This window comes from Panulirus ornatus, chromosome 56 (assembly GCF_036320965.1).
Source record: "Panulirus ornatus isolate Po-2019 chromosome 56, ASM3632096v1, whole genome shotgun sequence".
Classification (NCBI taxonomy): domain Eukaryota; kingdom Metazoa; phylum Arthropoda; class Malacostraca; order Decapoda; family Palinuridae; genus Panulirus; species Panulirus ornatus.
In genome coordinates, this window is record NC_092279.1 from 9,423,385 (window position 1) to 9,448,076 (window position 24,692).

Below are 24,692 nucleotides of genomic sequence, written 5' to 3' on the forward strand. Positions count from 1 at the left end.
CAACACTTTTGAACTTTTAATATAATATTCATACAACTAAGTTTTATATACTGAATTTCCATTTGGGTATACAACAATTTTGCCTATATGGGCAAAATAATTAATCTTTTTTTTCTTTCGTTTATCATCCTTTAATACTGCTCTTATTCACATGTATTTATATCTACAGTTAGCAAACTGAAGACTATGAGAATATGAAGCATGTGTAACTCACTCCAGTAAGTAGAAATTCAAACCAAGTGTCATTAAATTTTTCTTATGTATTTTATTACAGATATGTACATACCATTCCCCTAAATATATAGCTAAAGCGACTTACACACAGCCATTAGGGTAAACGGATTATAGCCACTAAGAGCAGCTAATTCACGTCGTCCTACATTTGAAGCTCCCCCTGGTGTCTGCAGCCAGTTACGATCAACATAATAATCTACAACACTCAGCATCTCCAACTCGTTGTAGTTAGACACGAGAATGGGAACAAAAGGATCCAATGCCTCCCATCCCTGCGAAGTATGAAAAAAAAGTTACAACCTCAGCAAATTGCAGAACTTCTTTTCTCAGACAATAGCATCTGGAGGAGATTTTTTCTTTCATTTCAGGGAGTGCTGGGAAAAAAATAGACAATTATACAAATCATAAAGCTTTCCAAAGATGCTGCAGGGATGGTGTACAATACCTGTAACTTGTAGAGAACATGGAAAATGTTGCACAAGGAAAATATTAGAGGATACATGTTCAGCAGGAAGGGTGGAGGTGGAAAAACTAGATGTGTAGTGATCGAAAATGAAGTCAGAAGAATGTAAGGTGTCAAGTATGCAGTTTTATCTGTTATAGACAAAGCTATAGATGAATCAGGTTGAATTCTTTTTTTAGAAAGGTTGAATTACAGAAGTTCCTGAAGATGTGTTCCATTAAGAGCCTGGAAGATTTTTCTGTCAAAGAAGTAGTTAATATACTTTCTTTTTCTGTAAGCATGTTTGACTTTACAAATGCCAGTTTTGCAATGATTAGAAGTGGAAATGAAGATGGGATGAGCTTCAGGAGAGGGTGAAAGTTTCCATACCCAATATGCTCTGTCTCTGATTCTATAAACATCAGAGAAAAAGTAACAAACTATGACTTAGGAGATAAAGGCTTGGTAGAAGACCCCATTTCAACTAAGAGGGCCTCCACTATGCAGTCACCACAACTGGAGGCATCCCATTGGCAACACAGTGCAGGTCCTACAGAGAGACAGCTGTGCAAGAAAGACCACTGATCACTCTCAAAGTGCAAAGGCTGACATTTCAAGGAGGAAAAGAGGGAGTGTATGCACCCATTTGGAAATGACAAGAATAAGATTATAATCTGAAGATCTTAAGGTGGCTGAATTTTATGATATACGGGAAACCAAAGCCTAATATCCACTTGTCAAGTACCAAGCACCACTCTGTGGTTAACACTAACTGCAATGTATGGCTGCAACACATGGCATGGTCTCCCCCTCCCTCTTGTTCCCTCCACTTCTGAAATGTATAACCTCTTAGTTAACCTTTTTTTTAGCTCATCCTCTCAAATATGGTCAAACTATTGTAGCACAACCAAGTCTGGCCTCTCAGATCTGACTTTTTTTTATGTTGAAGGCTCCAGTCACAGACAAAAATCCACATCCAGGCAGGGCTTTAAATGAAATAAAGAGAGAATTATGAAGCAGAAAAAAAAATGACAATGGAAAGTATTATGAATTTTTGAGGATGTGAAAGACCTGTCTATTGAAATGAGCCAGGTCATAGGTATTGGAAAAGACATGAGAAGGTAGGGAGTTCTAAAGCTTTGACATGTATGGAAAGAAGCAGGTATCAAAACGGACCACTCTTGCATTGACGATGGCCACAAAATAATCATGTGACGCAGCAGCTTGCTGAGTATTGCATGGTTGAGCCAGTGGTGGGGGCACACACGCAGCCAGCTCCCAGGAACAAAAACTGAAGAGGGAAAGTGAACCAACACTGCAGTGTAGGGCAAGTTTGGAAGTTAGCCTGGGACAGTTTATAAGTCAGATGGCTTTCGACTTGACTCTGTCAAGTAACGATACAGAGCTAGAACCACCCTAAATGCGAGAGCAGAACTTCATACAAGGGCAAATCAATCCCTTGAATAAACACAGCAATTGTTCAGAAGAGAAGTTTCGACATCTAAACAGGTCACCCAGTTTCTTAGAAGCAGACTTAGCTATTCCTGTAATGTGGGGTTTCCAAAAAAGAGTGGATGCTAAAACCCCAAAAAAGAGTGGATGCTACAATAATACCAAGTATGTTCATTGAGTCTAGAGGTAGAATTACAGGAACCATCAAAGAATAGAAAAAAGTTGTAAAGAGTTTTCAATAGAGAGATGGGTAGGAACTGGGTCTTAGAGGCATTAAACTTAACAAGATTTTGTCTATCCCACTGACATATCCTGTCCAAGTCTGAGTTTATTGAGGAAACGGTGTCAAGATGAGATGCAGACTGAGGGAGAGAAGAGGGGGCAGAATCGCTCACTTCCACTTTATTCCATATGTATATGGAATGCATAGTGCCGCTGCACAAAGGCAAAGGGGATAAAGGTGGGTGTTCAAATTACAGAGGTATAAGTTTGTTGAGTATTCCTGGGAAATTATATGGGAGGGTATTGATTGAGAGGGCCATGGCATGTACAGAGTATCAGATTGGGGAAGAGCAGTGTGGTTTCAGAAGTGGTAGATGTGTGGAACAGGTGTTTGCTTTAAAGAATGTATAAGAGAAATACTTGGAAAAACAGATGGATTTATAAGTAGCATTTATGGATCTGGAGAAGGCATATAATAGAGTTGATAGAGATGCTCTGTGAAAGGTATTAAGAGAATATGATATGGGAGGTAAGTTGCTAGAAGTGAAAAGTTTTTATCGAGGATGTAAGGCATGTGTATGAGTAGGAAGTGAAGAAAGTGATTGGTTCCCAATGAATGTTGGTTTGCAGCAGGGATGCGTGATGTCTCCATGGTTGTTTGATTTATTTAAGGATGGGGTTGTTAGGGAGGTGAATGCAAGAATTTTGGAGAGAGGGGCAAGTATGCACTCTGTTGTAGATGAAAGGGCTTGGGAAGTGAGTCGGTTGTTATTTCCTGATGATATAGCGCTGATGGCTGATTCAGGTGAGAAACTGCAGAAGTTGGTAACTTAGCTTGGTAAAGTGTGTGAGAGAAGAAAGCTGAGAGTAAATGGGAATAAGAGCAAGGTTATTAGGTTCAGTAGGGTTGAGGGACAAGCAAATTGGGAAGTGAGTTTGAATGGAGAAAAACTGAAGGAAGTGATGTGTTTTAGATATCTGGGAGTGGATTTGGCAGCGGATGGAACCATGGAAGTAGAAGTGAGTCACAGGGTGGAGGAGGAGGTGAAGGTTCTGGGATCATTGAAGAATGTGTGGAAGATGAGAACGTTATCTCGGAGAGCAAAAATGGGTATGTTTGAAGGAATAGTGGTTCCAAAAATGTAATATGGATGTGAGGCCTGGGCTATAGATAGGGTTGTACGGAGGAGGGTGGATGTGTTGGAAATGACATGTTTGAGGACAATATGTGGTGTGAGGTGGTTTGATCAAGTAAGTAATGAAAGGGTAAGAGAGAGGTGTGGTAATAGAAAGAGTGTGGTTGAGAGAGCAGAAGAGGGTGTATTGAAATGGTTTGGTCGCATGGAGAGAATGAGTGAGGAAAGATTGACCAAGAGGATATATGTGTCAGAGGTGGAGGAAATGAGGAGAAGCGGAAGACCAAATTGGAGGTGGAAGGATGGAGTGAGAAAGATTTTGAGCAATTGGAGCCTAAACATTCAGGAGGGTGAAAGGCGTGCAAGGAATAGAGTGAATTGGAACAATGTGGTATACTGGGGTCAACGTGCTGTCAAAGGATTGAACCAGGGCATGTGAAGCATCTGGGGTAAACCATGGAAAGTTTAGTGGTGCCTGGATGTGGAAAGGGAGCTGTAGTTTCGGTGCAATATACATGACAGCTAGAGACTGAGTGTGAACGAATGTGACCTTTGTTGTCTTTTCCTAGCGCTACCTCGCGCGCATGCGGGGGGAGGGGGTTGTCATTTCATGTGTGGCAGGGTGGCGATGGGAAATGAATAAGGGCAGACAGTATGAATCATGTACATGTGTATATATGTATATGTCTGTGTGTGTATCTATATGTATACATTGAGATGTATAGGTATGTATATGTGCTGTGTGTGGACGTGCATGTATATACATGTGTATGTGGGTGGGTTGGGCCATTCTTTCGTCTGTTTCCTTGCGCTACCTCGCTAACGCAGGAAACAGCGACAAAGCAAAATAATAACAACAGGAGTGGTGGGAGTATGTGATAGAGTGTAAGAAAGTAAACTCTAGATTGATATGGGTAAGACTGAAAGTGGATGGAGAGAGATGGGTCATTATTGGTGCATATGCACCTGGGCAAGAGAAGAAAGATCATGAGAGGCAAGTGCTTTGGGAGCAGCTGAGTGAGTGTGTTAGTAGTTTTGATCCACGAGACCAGGTTATAGTGATGGGTGATTTGAATGCAAAGGTGAGTAATGTGGAAGTTGAGGGAATAATTGGTGTACATGGGGTGTTCAGTGTTGTAAATGGAAATGGTGAAGAGCCTGTAGATTTATGTGCTGAAAAAGGACTGGTGATTGGGAATACCTGGTTTAAAAAGAGAGATATATATAAGTATACGTATGTAAGTAGGAGAGATGGCCAGAGAGTGTTATTGGATTATGTGTTAATTGACAGGCATGCGAAAGAGACTTTTGGATGTTAATGTGCTGAGGGGTGCAACTGGAGGGATGTCTGATCATTATCTTGTGGAGGTGAAGGTGAAGATTTGTAGAGGTTTTCAGAAAAGAAGAGAGAATGTTGGTGTGAAGAGAGTGGTGAGAGTAAGCGAGCTTGGGAAGGAGACTTGTGTGAGGAAGTACCAGGAGAGAATGAGTACAGAATGGAAAAGGGTGAGAACAAAGGACATAAGGGGAGTGGGGGAGGAATGAAATGTATTTAGGGAAGCAGTGATGGCTTCTGCAAAAAGGAATGAGATGTATTTAGGGAAGCAGTGATGGCTTCCGCAAAAAGGAATGAGATGTATCTAGGGAAGCAGTGATGGCTTCCGCAAAAAGGAATGAGATGTATTTAGGGAAGCAGTGATGGCTTCCGCAAAAGATGCTTGTAGCATGAAAAGCATGGGAGGTGGGCAGATTAGAAAGGGTAGTGAGTGATGGGATGAACAAGCAAGATTGTTAGTGAAAGAGAAGAGAGAGGCATTTGGACGATTTTTGCAGGGAAATAATGCAAATGAGTGGGAGATGTATAAAAGAAAGAGGCAGGAGGTCAAGAGAAAGGTGCAAGAGGTGAAAAAGAGGGCAAATGAGAGTTGGGGTGAGAGAGTATCATTAAATTTTAGGGGGAATAAAAAGATGTGTTGGAAGGAGGTAAATAATGTGCATAAGACAAGGGAATCAATGGGAACTTCAGTGAAGGGGGCTAATGGGGAGGTGATAACAAGTAGTGGTGATGTGAGGAGATGGAGTGAGTATTTTGAAGGTTTGTTGAATGTGTTTGATGATAGAGTGGCAGATATAGGGTGTTTTGGTCGAGGTGGTGTGCAAAGTGAGAGGGTTAGGGAAAAGGATTTGGTAAACAGAGAAGAGGTAGTAAAAGCTTTGCAGAAGAAGAAAGCTGGCAAGGCAGCGAGTTTGGATGGTATTGCAGTGGAATTTACTAAAAAAGGGGGTGACTGTATTGTTGACTGGTTGGTAAGGTTATCTACTGTATGTATGACTCATGGTGAGGTGCCTAAGGATTGGGGGAATGCTTGCATAGTGCCATTGTACAAAGGCAAAGGGGATAAAAGTGAGTGCTCAAATTACAGAGGTATAAGTTTGTTGAGGTGTGTGGAAGAAGAAAGTTAAGAGTAAATGTGAATAAGAGCAAGGTTATTAGGTACAGTAGGGTTGAGGGTCAAGTCAATTGGGAGGTGAGTTTGAATGGAGAAAAACTGGAGGAAGTGAAGTGTTTTAGATATCTGGGAGTGGATCTGTCAGCGGATGGAACCATGGAAGCGGAAGTGGATCATAGGGTGGGGGAGGGGGCGAAAATTTTGGGAGCCTTGAAAAATGTGTGGAAGTCGAGAACATTATCTCGGAAAGCAAAAATGGGTATGTTTGAAGGAATAGTGGTTCCAACAATGTTGTATGGTTGCGAGGCGTGGGCTATGGATAGAGTTGTGCGCAGGAGGATGGATGTGCTGGAAATGAGATGTTTGAGGACAATGTGTGGTGTGAGGTGGTTTGATCGAGTAAGTAACGTAAGGGTAAGAGAGATGTGTGGAAATAAAAAGAGCGTGGTTGAGAGAGCAGAAGAGGGTGTTTTGAAATGGTTTGGGCACATGGAGAGAATGAGTGAGGAAAGATTGACCAAGAGGATATATGTGTCGGAGGTGGAGGGAACGAGGAGAAGAGGGAGACCAAATTGGAGGTGGAAAGATGGAGTGAAAAAGATTTTGTGTGATCGGGGCCTGAACATGCAGGAGGGTGAAAGGAGGGCAAGGAATAGAGTGAATTGGAGCGATGTGGTATACAGGGGTTGACGTGCTGTCAGTGGAGTGAATCAAGGAATGTGAAGCGTCTGGGGTAAACCATGGAAAGCTGTGTAGGTATGTATATTTGCGTGTGTGGACGTGTGTATGTACATGTGTATGGGGGGGGGGGTTGGGCCATTTCTTTCGTCTGTTTCCTTGCGCTACCTCGCAAACGCGGGAGACAGCGACAAAGTATAAAAAAAAAAAAAAAAAAAAAAAAAGTTTGTTGAGTATTCCTGGGAAATTATATGGGAGGGTATTGATTGAGAGGGTGAAGGTATGTACAGAGCATCAGATTGGGGAAGAGCAGTGTGGTTTCAGAAGTGGTAGAGGATGTGTGGATCAGGTGTTTGTTTTGAAGAATGTATGTGAGAAATACTTAGAAAAGCAAATGGATTTGTATGTACCATTTATGGATCTGGAGAAGGCATATGATAGAGTTGATAGAGATGCTCTGTGGAAGGTATTAAGAATATATGGTGTGGGAGGCAAGTTGTTAGAAGCAGTGAAAAGTTTTTATCGAGGATGTAAGGCATGTGTACGTGTAGGAAGAGAGGAAAGTGATTGGTTCTCAGTGAACGTAGGTTTGCGGCAGTGGTGTGTGATGTCTCCAAGGTTGTTTAATTTGTTTATGGATGGGGTTGTTATGGAGGTGAATGCAAGAGTTTTAGAAAGAGGGGCAAGTATGCAGTCTGTTGTGGATGAGAGAGCTTGGGAAGTGAGTCAGTTGTTTGCTGATGATACAGCGCTGGTGGCTGATTCATGTGAGAAACTGCAGAAGCTGGTGACTGAGTTTTGAGTTTGGTAAAGTGTGTGAAAGAAGAAAGCTGAGAGTAAATGTGAATAAGAGCAAGGTTATTAGGTACAGTACGGTTGAGGGACAAGTCAATTGGGAGGGAAGTTTGAATGGAGAAAAACTGGAGGAAGTGAAGTGCTTTAGATATCTGGGAGTGGATCTGCCAGCAGATGGAACCATGGAAGCGGAAGTGGATCATAGGGTGGGGGAGGGGGCGAAAGTTCTGGGAGCATTGAAAAATGTGTGGAAATTGACAACATTATCTCGGAAAGCAAAAATGGGTATGTCTGAAGGAATTGTGGTTCCAACAATGTTATATAGTTGCGAGGCGTGGGCTATAGATAGAGTTGTGCGGAGGAGGGTGGATGTGTTGGAAATGAGATGTCTGAGGACAATATGTGGTGTGAGGTGGTTTGATCGAGTAAGTAATTAGGGGAAGAGAGATATATTAATTTATTTATCTATTTTGCTTTGTCGCTGTCTCCCGTGTTAGTGAGGTAGCGCAAGGAAACAGACGAAAGAATGGCCCAACCCACCCACATACACATGTATATACACACATATCCACACACGCAAATATACATACCTATACATCTCAACGTCTACATATATATACACACACAGACATATACATATATACACATGTACAAAATTCATACTGTCTGCCTTTATTCATTCCAATCGTCACCTCGCCACACATGAAATAACAACACCCTCCCCCCCCTCATGTGTGTGAGGTAGCGCTAGGAAAAGACAACAAAGGCCACATTCGTTCACACTCAGTCTCTAGCTCTCATGTAATAATGCACCAAAACCACAGCTCCCTTTCCCCATCCAGGCCCCACAGAACTTTCCATGGTTTATCCCAGACGCTTCACATGCCCTGGTTCAATCCACTGACAGCACGTCGACCCCGGTATACCACATCGTTCCAATTCACTCTATTCCTTGCATGCCTTTCACCCTCCTCCATGTTCAGGCCCCTGATCACTCAAAATCTTTTTCACTCCATCTTTCCACCTCCAATTTGGTCTCCCACTTCTCCTTGTTCCTTCCACCTCTGACACATATATCCTCTTGGTCAATCTTTCCTCACTCATTCTCTCCATGTGACCAAACCACTTGAAAACACCCTCTTCTGCTCTCTCAACCACACTTTTATTGACATTGATGTGGAATTTTGTTAGCAAATGGAGCCTCCAATATAAAAAATAATGCTAAACTATACACCATTTACCCAGTCCCTTCATCACATAATAAATGCAGGGTGGGCTGTTAACATTTAGTGGTTGTTGTTGAAGGAAGAGGAGTGAGGTAACTTTTTCAGGCAAAAACCTCATATCTTTACATGTTTAAAAGAAAAAACAGCATAAACTGATGTTACCAACTATATCAAGCAAATCTGACTACTGATTCTAATATCATTCCGGGAAACATTTCTGTAAGCAAATTCCTCTTCCTAATATACACTATCAACCTATAAATGTTTGGTGAAGTGTGCAAAATTCATGCTATTAAAATTTCAAATCTAATATAAGATGAATCTGAACTAACCTTCAATCGCAGCAAGTATCGTGGTAAGTACGACTCACGCCTCTGGCTTTCATTAGCACCTCCATCAACAGATCCAACTATAACACCATTTTTCTGTTGGCAAAAGTAAATGTTACTTGAAATTATTTTTACTTACACATGAATGGTATGTAAAGTTTCAAGACAATATAATGGTGCGTGATGTCTTCATGGCAGTTTCATATGTTTATGGATGGGACTGGTAAGGGAGGTAAATGCAAAAGTCTTGGAGAGTGGGCAAGTATGCAGTCTTTATGGGAAGAGGAAGGCCTGGGAAGTGAGTCAGTTGTTGTTTGTTGGTGACAGCACTAGGGGCAGATTTGAATAAGGAACTTTAGAAGTTGGTGACTGAGTTTGAAAGAGTGTAGGAAAGGAGGGCGTTTGAGAGTAAATAATAATAAAAGAAAGGTTGTTAAGTTTAACACAGAAGAGGGATAGATGTGAGTTCCAATGGAGAATATTTGAAGGAAGTGGAGTGTTTTAGATACCTAGGAGTGGACAAGGCAGCATATGGAACCATGGACATGGAAGTGAGTCATAGGGGTCGATGTGGGTGCCAATATGTAGAAAAAGGTCAGTACCTGGGAGGGCAAAAAGATGTCAAAATGGCTGTTTAATTTGAATATGGACGGGGTAGTGAGGAAGTTAAATGCAAGGGTCTTGGAAAGGAAGTCATGCATACAGTCTATAGGGGGTAAGAGGGGTAGTGGGAAGTGAGCCACTTGTTGTTTGATTTGAGTGACAAACTGCATATGTTGGTGTCTGGGTTTGGAAGAGTGTGTGAAAGAAGAAAGTTCAGAGTAAATGTGAACAATAGCTAGGTCATAAGGATTAATAGTTTAAAGGTAAAAGTTAGTTGGGGGTGTATGTATAAATGAGGAAAACCTGGAGGAAGCAAGGTGTTTCAGATACCTGAGGGTGGACATGGCAGCAAATGGCACCATAGAAACAGAGGTATCATTAAGTAGTTAAGGGGTGAAGGTTCTGGTAAGACTGAGGAATGCATGGGAAGAGAGGTTGCTGTCTTGGAGGGGCAAAAATGGGTATGTTTGATGGTATAACAGTCCCAACAATGTTGTATGGATGCAAGGCATGGGCTATGCATGAGAATGTAAGGAAGAGGGTGGAGGTGTTGAAATGGAAATATCTGAGGGCAACATGTGATGTGAGGAGGGTTGATCAAGTAAGTAATAACTGGGTAAGGGAGAGACGTGGTAATAGGGAGAGTATGGCTGAGATGAAGAGGGTATGCCAAAATGATCTGGAGATATGGAAAGAATGAGTGGAGAGGTACAAAAAAAGGACATATGTCTTAGAAGTTGAGGAGACAGGGATAATAGGGAGATCAAATTAGAGATGGGAGGACGGAGTGAAAAAGATTTTGAGCACTTGGGGCCTGAACATGCGGGAAGTTGAAAGGCATACATGGGAAAGAGTGAAATAAAGTGATATGGTATACATGTGACAATTTTTTTTTTTTATCTATGGAACCCTAAGACCCCTTTTAAAGGGCTTCTGCAGCTCTGAGGATGCATTCTACATGTGAGCAAGGTAAGCTGGACTCCTGTGGAGGAGGAAGGTCCCCAGTGAGCCTATGATCCTTCCTTACACTGTCAGTTGTACAGCCTTGTCACAAATAACTTCTTACCTGTGATATAACTGCTTTCAAGAAGGGGCTAAGAACACCTTTCTGTTCAAGTGTTTACTGCTTATGGTGTTTCAATTTTCACACACCTTATCACTACTTAAATAGCACAGTCTGAGATTTGTGAAAAGTAAAGAGGTATCAGATATGATCATGACGGCCATGGCAGATGAAAAGGACTATCTTACCCAATCACTCTTAAAAAGGTGCTTGAATGCTTGAAAGATGGTAAAGTTTTCTGTCTCTACAAAACTACGATCCTCGCGGCGAAACCGAGATGTTGGGCAAAAGAATGTGTTGATACCATCAACCACAACTGCAATCTTGCACCTGGAAGAAATATAAAAATAACCACCCACATTTCAATAAACCTTACATATGGAAGATGTATTTCTATCTAGCTACCAATATGCCACTTATGGCTATACAAAAATAGGGTTTATGGGAAATGAAGCCAGAAACAGCAAGCTACTCTACAGCATCACTTACTGGTCAATCACATCCACAATCCTATAAAATTTGCTGTTTTCTGTCCTGCCTCTACATTTATTCTTCCCCTTAAGAAAACTGGTTTCAATCTTAATTTTTGCAGCAATCCAATTCGTTTCAGAAATAAAAAGTATACAAATTCATTTATTAACTTAATTGTTTCTCCCGCCTTAACAAGGCAACATCAAGAACAAATAAGCAAGGGATTCATTTGTACACATCCCTTTCTCATTTGTCATGTGTAGTGTATTAAAACCATAGCATTCCAACCAAAGTCAAGCCACACAGACCATCCTATGGTTTACCCTGACTACATATGCAGTTGCAATCCAGTGACATCAGTTTGTCCCCCATAAACTACATCAAGCTAATTCATTCTAGTCCATGCATAATTCTAAACCTTACTAAATGTTCAGGACTTGATACCCCTAAATCTGAGGGATACAAATGCGAGAGTCTTGGGAAGAGTGGCAGTATGCCATCTGTAAAGGTGTGAGTTACCTGGGAAGTAAGTCATATATTATTTGTTGATCACATAGCTATGGTGGTAGATTCAAGAGACATTGCAAAAATTGGTATCTGAATTTGGGGGTGTGTGTGTGAAATGAGAAAGCTAAGAGAAAAAATGAATATCAGCAAGGTTATTAAGCTTAGCAGGGTAGAGGGACAGAATAGCTGAAGTGTGACTTTGAATGTAGAAAACTTGTGGGACATGAAGAGTTTTAGATACCTGGAAGTGGACATGGCAGCAAATGGAACCATGGAAGTGAGTCATGGAGTAGGTGAGGGGGGGGGGGGGGGGTTAAGTGTTATGAGAGCATTAAAGAATCAGCAGAAAGAAAGGTCACTATCTGGGCAGGTGAATATGGGTGTTCCTGAAGGTACAGTAGTTCCAGTGATGTTGTGTGGATGTGAGGCATGGGGTATAAATAAGAATATATGGAAGATTGTGAATATGTTCGAAATTAAATTTCTGATGACAATATGTGATGTGAGGAGGTTTGCTTGTGTAAGTAATGGAAGGGCTGGAGAGAGTTATGGTAATATGGAAGACTTTAGTTGAGAGAGCTGAAAAGGGTGTGCTGAAATGGTCTGGACATATAAAGGGAATGAGTGAGGAGAGGTTGAAAAGAGGATATACAACAAGAATAAGGGGGAGACTAAACTGGAGATGGAAACAAGGAATAAAAAAGATTGAATGGTCAGGGGCAGAACATGCAGCAGGGTGAAAGACACGCACAGAATAGAGTGATCTGGAGTGATATGGAGAATAGGGGGCACTGTGCCTTTAATGGAATGAACCAGGGTGTATGAGGCTGCTGGAGGAACCCACAGAAAGGTCTGCAGGGCCTGGCAGTGGATAAAGGGCTGTGGTTTCAATAGTGAACATGACATCTAGAAAATACATGTGAAGCAAATGAAGACTTCTCTTTGTCTTCTCCTAATGCTACCTTGCTTATGCAAGAAATGGCAAATAAGTATGAATGAAAAAAAGAATGAGAAAACACCAAATACCTTCCCTCTGTAGCATGCTTTTTCAACTCAGACGTGAGACCCATTATACAATCTGAGGCAAAACGAGCCCGAGATATTCCTAGATCCACCAATGCTGTTAAAGGAACCCCAACCTCTGTTACTTCACGGCGAGACCAGAAGTACCTCTCGGTTGTCTCAAGCTACAATGAAAAGAAGAAAGGATCAAAGTTATGCGTGATTTTTAGCACCTTAGAATATTTTATTTAAGGAAAAATGCTTAAAACATAAAAAAGCCAGTTTTATGAGAATCTCTTTTATTTCAGGAGATTAAGAACAAGACAGCCAAAATCTAAAAGAGGTACATCTAATTAGGAAACCTTATATATTTATTGGAATTATCACAGTGTTCACAAAGAAATTTTCAATAAAGTAAATCTCCACTACATTACATTCAGAGTTCAAAAAATTTCCAATAAAGTAAATCATTATCACAAAAACTTAATTTTTTTTAAACATATTCACCATTTTCCTGATCAGTGAGGTAGCGTTAAGAACAGAGGACTGAGCCTTACAGGTAATATCCTCACTTGGTCCCCTTTGTTCCTTCTTTTGAAAAATTAAAAACAGGAGGGGTGGATACTTTAATAATTATTCTCTAAATCACATTTCCTCGTCCATCTACTGACAGTGTCAACTGCATAAATATTTAACAATGGGAGTTATGTACATCTCATCTCCTTGGTCTTCCCCTCTCTCTTACTTTCTCCACTTTGTGTCAGAAGTGAGGAGAGCATGAGGGAGGGGGAGACCAAGAAAAATGGGCAGGATGGAATGAAAGAAGATATGAAGTACCATAGGTATAACATTCAGATGGGTGAGAGGCATACATGGAGAGAAAGAAACAGAACAAAGCAGTAAGCAAGGGTTTATGTGCTGTCAATGGTCAGAATTAGGACATGTGAAGCAGTCAAGGGGATACCATGTCCACTGGGCTTGGCTGTGGATGGTAAGCTCTGATATCAATGCACTGTACCCAACAGTCCCAGTGAATGTGTGCATATGAGGTTATCTCACTAGCGTAGGAGAAAGAAAACAGTAATAAAAAAAATTGTATGCACAATGTTAGTCAAAACCTAACCATGTCTATAGACAGTGTCATGTTTAAATTGTCTTTCCCTTTCATAAAGTTCATCATTCTTTCCATTCACGACATATTGTAGAGGATTTATTAACCACTGATTGTATACTGTTCCAGTAATATAATGTAATGAATTCATTATAGTGTAAATAGTTCACTGAAATATCATGATACAATCTTTATCTCATATGTTCATTTACCAGTAGAAGAATACCTCAGTAATACACAGTACCATTAAAGCATACTCAAAGTCTGAAGTAGTCAAAACATGATGCAGTAAAAGGCATGAAATGTCAGTGTTTACAGTAAGGCTTCTCAAAGGCTTCAGCCAGGGTGACTGAGTGTGCATCAATATAACAGGGATGGAAAGAAGGAAGAGAAAAGTGCCATGCTGATGAGACGAACCTGAATGTTCTGACTTTAAGAGAAACATAGTGATGAAGAAGACAGAGTGATGTGAAAATATTTGGGAGGTTAAGTCTAAGGGAGCTACAGAACTGTTCAAAGATAATGTGGATTAAATGAAAGTAGAATAAGACAAGTGACAGTGCTTATGCACCTGGTAGTGAAATTAAAAAAAAAAAAGGGCTTTTAGAGTGGAGATTAGTAACTGCCTCAACAATTTCAATACAAAGGATCAAATATAAGTGCTATGGGATCTGAATGCTCCCGACATAGAGCTTTTGTTCCCTATCACTGGAATAATCATCGATCCATTGAAGGGCTTTCCACATTTTTCCTGTCAAGTGATCCATCTTAATCAGCCTCTCATGTAGTACAGTTTCAAATGCTTTGTGGCAGTCCAGATACAAACAATCCATCCAGCCTTTCCTTTAGTCTAAGACATAGCTTACTCTCTTATAAAAATCTATGAGGTTTGTTACACATTAACTTATTTCCCAGGAACAATACTGTCTCTCAAGTAGGTAATTTCTCCTCTGTAAAAAGTAACTGATTGTTTTTTAATAATTTTTCTAGAACCTTACACACCACACTCATTGGTGAGATCTGTCTATAGTTCAGTGCCTGTTCCTTGTCTCCTTTCTTAAAAGTAGGTATGACATTTACTTTTTTCCTTTCCCATGGCATTCTGCCTCTCTCAAGGGATATCTTAAAATAGTTCAGCATTTCAAGTGGTTTTTATGGACACATCTTCAGCACATATAATAAAATTTCATTACGAGCCTTGCAAAGATAAAGACCTTTTAGTTTTCTGTTAATGTCGTTTCTAGATACCTCCATGTTTTCTAACACCTACTCTCCATTCCATTCCACTGGTGCTGAAGGTCTTCCACAGTGAAAACACTTGTCAACTTTTTATTCACTTCATCACACATCCTTACATTACCCTCTAGAGTCCTTTCTGAATCTCTTAACAAACAATCTATTCCTAATGAAATTATGAAAAATTTTGGATTGTCTCCAGCTGTGTGCCGACTATTCTTTTCAAAATTTCTTTGTTCCTCCTCCCTTACCCTGCCATACTCATTCCTTGATCTCTTACACCTTGCAAATGCTGGCTAGCTGGCTGGAAGGCCAATGAACATCTCAAGCTCCTTTACTTTTTGTCATCTTTCATAAAACCCTATATATATTTCTTTATAATACTTAATCACAGTTTCCTGCATCAGCGAGGTAGTGCAAGGAAAGAGATGAAGAATGGTCCAACCACTCATATACACACATATATATACATAAATGCCCATACATGCACATACATTTCAACACATACATACATATACATACACAGACATATACATATATACACATGTACTTATTCATACTTAGAGTTGATAAAGATGCTCTGTGGAAGGTATTAAGAATATATGGTGTGGGAGGCAAGTCGTTATAAGCAGTGAAAAGTTTTTATCGAGGATGTATGGCATGTGTACGTGTAGGAAGAGAGGAAAGTGATTGGTTCTCAGTGAATGTAGGTTTGCGGCAGGGGTGTGTGATGTCTCCATGGTTGTTTAATTTGTTTATGGATGGGGTTGTTAGGGAGGTAAATGCAAGAGTTTTGGAAAGAGGGGCAAGTATGAAGTCTGTTGGGGATGAGAGCTTGGGAAGTGAGTCAGTTGTTGTTCGCTGATGATACAGCGCTGGTGGCTGATTCATGTGAGAAACTGCAGAAGCTGGTGACTGAGTTTGGTAAAGTGTGTGAAAGAAGAAAGTTAAGAGTAAATGTGAATAAGAGCAAGGTTATTAGGTACAGTAGGGTTGAGGGTCAAGTCAATTGGGAGGTAAGTTTGAATGGAGAAAAACTGGAGGAAGTAAAGTGTTTTAGATATCTGGGAGTGGATCTGGCAGCGGATGGAACCATGGAAGCGGAAGTGGATAATAGGGTGGGGGAGGGGGCGAAAATCCTGGGAGCCTTGAAGAATGTGTGGAAGTCGAGAACGTTATCTCGGAAAGCAAAAATGGGTATGTTTGAAGGAATAGTGGTTCCAACAATGTTGTATGGTTGCGAGGCGTGGGCTATGGATAGAGTTGTGCGCAGGAGGATGGATGTGCTGGAAATGAGATGTTTGAGGACAATGTGTGGTGTGAAGTGGTTTGATCGAGTAAGTAACGTAAGGGTAAGAGAGATGTGTGGAAATAAAAAGAGCGTGGTTGAGAGAGCAGAAGAGGGTGTTTTGAAATGGTTTGGGCACATGGAGAGAATGAGTGAGGAAAGATTGACCAAGAGGATATATGTGTCGGAGGTGGAAGGAACGAGGAGAAGTGGGAGACCAAATTGGAGGTGGAAAGATGGAGTGAAAAAGATTTTGTGTGATCGGGGCCTGAACATGCAGGAGGGTGAAAGGAGGGCAAGGAATAGAGTGAATTGGATCGATGTGGTATACCGGGGTTGACGTGCTGTCAGTGGACTGAATCAAGGCATGTAAAGCGTCTGGGGTAAACCATGGAAAGCTGTGTAGGTATGTATATTTGCGTGTGTGGATGTATGTATATACATGTGTATGGGGGTGGGTTGGGCCATTTCTTTCGTCTGTTTCCTTGCGCTACCTCGCAAATGCGGGAGACAGCGGGGAAAAAAAAAAAAAAGTCATACTTGCTGCCTTCATCCATTCCTGTCACCACCCTGCCACACAGGAAATAGCACCCCCCCCCCCCCCCCCCCCCCACCTCCAGTGAGGTAGCTCCAGGAAAAGACAAAAAGGCCACATTCATTCACACTCAGTCTCTAGCTGTCATGTGTAAAGCATCAAAAACACAGCTCCCTTTCCACATCCAGGCCCCACAAAACTTTCCATGGTTTACCCCTGATGCTTCACATGCCCTAGTTCAATCCAATGACAGCATGTTGACCCCAGTATACCACATCATTCCAATTCACACTATTCCTTGCATGCCTTTCACCCTCCTGTATGTTCAGGCCCTGATCTCTCAAAATCTTTTTCACTTCATCCTTCCACCTCCAATTGTGGTCTCCCGCTACTTGTTCCCTTCATCTCTGATACATTTATCCTCTTTGTCAATCTTTCCTAACTTTTTCTCTCGATGTGACCAAACCAATTCAACACACCCTCTTCTGCTTTCTCAACCACACTCTTTTTATTACCACACATCTCTCTTACCCTTACATTACTTACTCGATCAAACCACCTCACACCACATATTGTCCTCAAACACCTCATTTCCAACACATCGACCCTCCTCCAAACAACCCTATCTATAGCCCATGCCTTGCAACCATATAACATTGTTGGAACCACTATTCCTTCAAATATGCATATTTTTGCTCTCTGAGAAAACGTTCTCACCTTCCACACATTCTTCAATGCTCCCAGAACCTTTGTCCTCTCCCCCACCCTGTGATTCACTTCCGCTTCCATGGTTCCATCCGCTGCTAAGTCCACTCCAAGATTTCTAAAACACTTCACCTCCTCCAGTTTTTCTACATTCAAACTTACCTACCAATTAACTTGCCCCTCATTCCTACTGAACCTAATAACCTTGCTCTTATTCACATTCACTTTCAGCTTTCTCCGTTCACACACTTTACCAAACTCAGTCACCAACCTCTGCAGTTTCTCCCCAAATCAGCCACCAGCACTGTATCATCAGCGAACAATTGACTAACTTCCCAAGCCCTCTCATCCACAATTGACTGCATACTTGCCCCTCTCTCCAAAACTCTTGCATTCACTTCCCTAAACACCCAATCCATAAACAAATTACACAGCCATGGAGACATCACGCACCCCTGCCACAAACCGACATTCACTGGAAACCAATCATTCTCCTCTCTTCTTACTCATACACATGCCTTAGATCCTTGGTAAGAACTTACCTCCCACACCATATACTCTTAAAACCTTCCACAAAGCATCTCTATCAACCCTGTTATATGCCTTCTCCAGATCCATAAATGCTACATACAAATCCATCTGTTTTTCTAAGAATTTCTCATACATTCTTCAAAGCAAACACCTGACCCACACACCCTCTACCACTTCTGAAACCACACTGCTCTTCCCCATTCTGATGCTCTGAACATGCCTTTACCCAATCAATCAATACCCTCCTATATAATATCCCAGGAATACTCAATAAACTTAAACCTCTGTAATTTGAACACTCACCTTTATCCTCTTTGCCTTTATACAATGGCATTATGCATGCATTCTGCCAATCCTCAGGCGCTTCACCATGATCCATACATACCAACCAATCAAAAACACAGTCACCCCTTTTTTTTACTAAATTCCTCTGCAGTACCATCCAAAGCCTTGTCAGCTTTCATCTTATGCATAGCTTTCATTATCTCTTCTCTGTTCACCAAACCATTCTTCCTAATCCTCTCACTTCACACACCACCCTGACCAAAACACCCTATATCTGCCACTCTTATCATCAAACACATTCAACAAACCTTCAAAATACTCACTCCATGTCCTTCTCACTTCATCACTACTTGTTATTACCTCCCCATTTGCCCCCTTCACCGATGTTCCCATTTGTTCTCTTGTCTTATGCACGTTATTTACCTCCTTCCAAAACATCTTTTTATTCTCCCCAAAATCTAATGATACTCTCTCACCCCAACTCTCATTTGCCCTCTTTTTCAACCCTTGCACCTTCCTCTTAACCTCCTGCTGCTTTCTTTTATACATCTCCTAGTCATGTGCACTACTTTCCTTTAAAAATCATTCATAAAATGAATCTTTCCTATTTCTTACTATTCCCTCTATATTTGAGCCTGGACATACCCATGGTCCTACTCCAATGTAAATTTCACAAAACCTCTTATCACAAAGCTCTCATTCCTGGCTACTGAACTCCATTTCCAATCTATGTTGCCACAGAAATTGCTGTAGTTGTGTACTTTTCACAATCAAATCCAATTTCTTTTCTCGTCTCACCTCTGCTCTTCCTATGTCCACATTTATATGATCATTTCTTTCAATTGATGAATAATATATAATGTTCTCAATACCCATGTTAGTATGTGTAAAGATTAAAATCTAGCACAAAATATTTCTTTACTAATGACATTATTCATGTGTAGAATAAGCTCCCAGAACATGTTGTTCAGAAAAATGCTCTTAATATCTTCAAAATTAGGCTTGATCAACACTTGTCACTCTTCGGTACTAAATAATTCATTTAATCAATTATCATAAAGTAATGGTATATAATGCTACCTTCTCAACACCAATCTCTCCCTGGTCATGCTGCGGTAACATCCCAATATTGATTAACCAATGTCACCTGCTTTGAGAGAATAAGTGAAGGGATTCATATCACTGGTGATGGGATGCATAAAATAATCATGTTCATTCTACCTTATGACTTTCCAATAAAAATTTCCTTCAGGAACATTAATCCTGCAATGTATTTTCTTCTACCTGTTTTCCATCTTGTGTCTCCAGAGGGAGTGAATGGGAGAGAGCTTTTGCTTAGCTATTCTTTTCTTCTATTGCTTTTAAGGGGACTGCATTTCTTTTTAAGGCATGTTAAGAACAGACCACCTAACTTGGACCTTGGGTTTGAGTGGTCTCTGTATCCATGTACATCTAAGCAGTGGATGGTGTATCTGTCCCTCTTATCCAAATTTGCTCACAGATATGTTAGTATGATAAATTTTCCTGTATACACACTAAAAACTTTTGTACCTACCACTATAAGAATCTAAATTCCCCTTGCTTATATCTAATTGAAATCCCCAGTTATCAATACTTTACTATCACTAAAATGTGAATGTTTTACAGCTCCATGTACCATCCTGAGTGTTCCCTCTGTTATCATTCTACATTTTTTTATCTGGATCAATGCCATTCTTTTGGATTTTATAATATTAACACTATTATGCACTTCTTCCCCACAGTTACTCTTCCCAGTGTGTAATGTCTGAATTGCCATCCTTAACTATATTTAGAAATTTATGATTATCTTTCATAACGAGGACCAATTATCCCTCTCCTTTGCCTTCCATTTCTCTCCTTGCTATCATGTACCCTCTAGGAAGATAAGTTGAGATCTGATCTCTATAGTAAGCTTAGTTTCAACTACTCCAACATTATCAGGTGCACTCTCCTATATAAGATCCTTGAATTTCAAAATCCAACTCTCTACAATTAAGTACCACTTCATCAACATTTGAGTATATCATTTTCTATATCTATCTATACATATCTCTGATGCCCGTTCCGGTTGGAATTCCCTCAAAGTGGTGGCCACGGCAAGAGTCTCCATAACTTGTAAACTCCAGAGTCACTTTTTAACCTTTAGTTCCTCACCCTTAACAGGCCACTGACAGAAGGCAGCTCTGGTGCAGTGTTTGCTGAGGCTCCTACCTATGTTCCTAATGACAACTTTTGACTGCTCCCTCCAACTACTTCTACCTAAAATTTTTACCTAATGCTCCAGCCTAAATGTCCCTACCTACTACTTCTATCTACTGCTCCTACCATTTTGCCAAAAGGCAGGGCTAGCACATAGTGCTCACTGCAAGAAAATCTAGAGTTATGAAGAATGAGCTATGTGAGTTAAGTGTTGTAAAGTGTTATGTATGACAAGGACAGATTGTATGTGGGTGGACAGAATGCCAGTAGTCCACATGTTTGTGAGGCAGAAAAAAAGACAGCTACCTGGGTCAGAGGAGTGAAACTTGACAATCACTTAAGTGCTGGCTCACTAAGCAGATGTCACTAACCCTCCCGATACCCAGGTGGGTACTACTGGTAAAACACCTCCCTGATCGTTGGCTACCCACCAACTACTACAGAGATATCAGTTCACCTTTAATGTCTTGAGAAGTTCAGTATTTTGAGATCTGAAATGCTGGAGCCATAAAACTGCATCAAGTGGATGGTCGTAACGCCCAGGGACTGAAGCTGATGGCGACACTTCCTTGAAATCTCTTCTCCAACGGGGTGCTGTAATACAGGGTGATACATTTATTATTAATGCTGTCATATAATTGGAATAACAAAAACATAAAGTTAATATCATTAGCTCATCAATACATATTTCCTAAGAGATTATCTAACCTTATTAGTGCTACACATGTACTTAGTACTACTAGGCGAAATAGGCAGACACAATTTTGATGGAGAATAATGAGACAGAGAAATGATGATGATAATGATGATGGTGATGATTACAACTGTGAAGTTTTATGTGAACCTCCTGATGACATCCACATGGCAGAAACAAGATCATAAGCCATTGTACCACTAAAGAAACTTAAATGGATTACAGTTGTTAACAAAGGTTTGTTTTTATCTTTACTGACGTCACATGTAATTTAAGATTGTTGAATTAATTCATAAGTTCTAATTTATCTTATTTTCATTATTTTTTCATTTTCTTTTAAATCCTATGCTGGAAGGAATGCAAAAACAGACTGAACTTAAGGCTAATAATATATCCTAGGTATGAAGGAGCACAAAAACAGACTGAGCTAACAGCTGAAAGCATTAATAAATATCACACTCCTAATATAAATGTTGTATATGTCAATCAAAGAATGTGAGGAAACAGTAGCAACCTAATGGATTAATATAAGATGTAATCCCTAAAAAATAATTATCCTTTTTTTATATAGATAAAGAATTGTTACTTAGTTACTATCTTCATTCTATCCAATCATCCATATATATCGGTCTTTACCCGAAACAGCAATGAAACTTGGCTAAACTCACACAATCCTTCAAGTAGTTCTTTATTCTGGTCTTCTGCCTTACCTTTGAACTTACTCTTTACCATATCCATTCTACTTCAATTTTCCTGTGGCAACTAACATTGCCAAGGAAAACATGCCCCAATCATGGCCATCTCAGGTGAAAAGAAATAAGTGTATGAGAGAGAAATGTAGGTTTTGAAAGATGAAGAACCTTTTTTTCTCTTGAGAAAAAGATGAGAAGATAGGGCATAGAGATAAGGTCTTACTCTCAAAACCTACACTATTTACTTCTACTGTCTGTCCTGTGAGCATGAGAACAGATGAAAGAATGGCCCAACTCACCCACAAACACATACACACTCACACATATACATACCTATACATTTCAACGTATACATATCTATACATACACAGACATATACATACAAACACATGTAAATACTCATACTTGCTGCCTTTATTCATTCCCGTTGCCACTCCACATGAAATAGCATCCCCCTCCCCGCCCCCGCAAGGTAACACTAGGAAAAGACAAAAGGCCACATTCATTCATACTCAGTCTCTAGATGTCATGTGTAATGCACCAAAACCACAGCTCCCTTTCCGCATCAAGGCCCCACAAAACTTTTCATGGTTTACCCTAGATGCTTCACATGCCCTGGTTCAATCCACTGACAGCACGTCGACCCAGGTATACCACACTGTTCCAATTCAATCCATTTCTTGCATGCCCTTCACCCTCCTGTATGTTCAGGCCCCAAATGCTCAAAATCTTTTTCACTCCATCCTTCCACCTCCAATTTGGTCTCCCACTTCTCCTCGCACCCTCCACCTCTGACACATATATCCTCTGTGTCAATCTTTCCTCACTCATTCTCTCCATGTGACCAAACCATTCCAATACACCCTCTTCTGCTCTCTCAATCACACTCTTTTTATTACCACACATCTCTCTTACCCTTTCATTACATAATCGATCAAACCACCTCGCACCACATACTGTCCTCAAACATTACATTTCCAACACACCCATCTTCCTTTGCACAACCTTATCTATAATCCATGCCTTGCAACCATACAACATTGCTGGACCCACTATTCCTTCAAACATATCCAATTTTGCTCTCCAAGATAACGTTCTCACCTTCCATGCATGCTTCAATGCTCCCAGAACCTTTCCCCCCTCCCCCACCCTGTGACTCACTTCTGCTTCTATGGTTCCATCCACTGCCAAATCCACTCCCAGATATCTAAGACACTTCACTTCCTCCAGTTTTTCTACATTCAAACTTACCTCCAAATCAACTTGCCCCTCAACCCTACGGAACCTAATAACCTTGCTCCCATTCACATTTACTCTCACCTTTCTCCTTTCACATACTTTACCAAACTCAGGCACCAACCTCTGCACTTTCTCATTCGAATCAGCCACCAGTGCTGTATCATCAGCATACAACAACTGACTCATTTCCCAAGCCCTCTCATCCACAACAGACTGTATACTTGCTCCTCTCTCCAAAACTCTTACATTCACTTCCCTTACTATCCCAACCATGAACAAATTAAGCAACCATGGAGACATCACACACCCCTGCCGCAAACTGACATTCACTGAGAACCAATCACTTTCCTCTCTTCCAACATATACACATGCCTTACATCCTTGGTAAAAACTTTTCACTGCTTCTATCAACTTACCTCCCACACCATATACTCTTAAAGCCTTCCACAAAGCATCTCGTATCAACTCTATCATATGCCTTCTGCATATCCATAAATGCTACATACAAATCCATCTGTTTTTCTAAGAATTTCTCACATACATTCTTCAAAGCAAACAACTGATCCACACATCCTCTACCACTTCTGACACCACACTGCTCTTCCCCAATCTGATGCTCTGTACATGCCTTTACCCTCTTAATCAATATCCTCCCATATAAATTCCCAGGAATACTCAATAAATCTAAGCCTCTGTTGTTTGAACACTCACCTTTATCCCCTTTGCCTTTGTACAATGGCACTATGCATGCATCTCGCCAATCCTCAGGCACTTCACCATAATCCATACATCCACTGAATATCCTTACCAACCAATCAACAACAGTCACCCCTTTTTTTTAATAAATTCCACTGCAATACCATCCAACCTGCTGCCTTGCTGGATTTCATCTTCTGCAAAACTTTCACTACCTCTTCTTATTTTACCAAACTAATCTCCCTGATCTTCTCACTTTGCACACCACCCCGAACAAAACACCCTATATCTGCCACTCTATCATCATACACATTCAACAAACCTTCAAAATACTCACGCCATCTCCTCTCTTCATCACAACTTGTTATTACCTCACCATTTGCCCCCTTCACCGATGTTCCCATTTGTTCTCATGTCTTACGCACGTTATTATCCCCTTCCAAAATATCTTTTTATTCTCCCTAAAATCTAATGACACTCACCCCAACTCTCATTTGCCCTCTTTTTCACCTCTTGCACCTTTCTCTTGACCTCATGCCACTTTCTTTTATACATCTCCCTGTCATTGGTACTACTTCTCTGCAAAAATCGTCCAAATGCCTCTCTTTTCTCTTTCAGAACAATTACATCCAAAAGTCTCTCTTTTACATGCCTATTAATTAACATGTAATCCAGTAATGCCCTTTGAGAGGATAGGGAGTTCCAAAACTCTGAGGTGTAAGGAAATAGTTATCAAAATGACCCACCCTTGAGTTGCCAATGGCCAGACAGTAATCATGCAACACAGCAGTTTTCCAAGTATTGTGTGGTTTAGCTAGTGGTGGGGACACACAAGCAGCAATTTTGGGAG

The 24,692-nt window shown here is 40.7% G+C and overlaps 1 protein-coding gene across 1 annotated transcript in view; it reads right to left on the reverse strand.

Moving 5' to 3' along the window:
• Nucleotides 1–245: 245 nt before the first annotated feature.
• mRpS29 (mitochondrial ribosomal protein S29) overlaps nt 246–24,692 on the reverse strand; it is a 49,179-nt gene continuing 24,732 nt past the window's right edge. The window contains exons 5-9 of the mRNA XM_071693729.1: nt 20,979–21,115; nt 12,635–12,795; nt 10,819–10,960; nt 8,968–9,060; nt 246–506 (exon numbers count right to left, since the gene is read on the reverse strand). Coding sequence (XP_071549830.1) covers nt 306–506; nt 8,968–9,060; nt 10,819–10,960; nt 12,635–12,795; nt 20,979–21,115 — 734 coding nt within the window. The 3' untranslated portion in view covers nt 246–305. The remainder of the gene's footprint in view (nt 507–8,967; nt 9,061–10,818; nt 10,961–12,634; nt 12,796–20,978; nt 21,116–24,692) is intronic.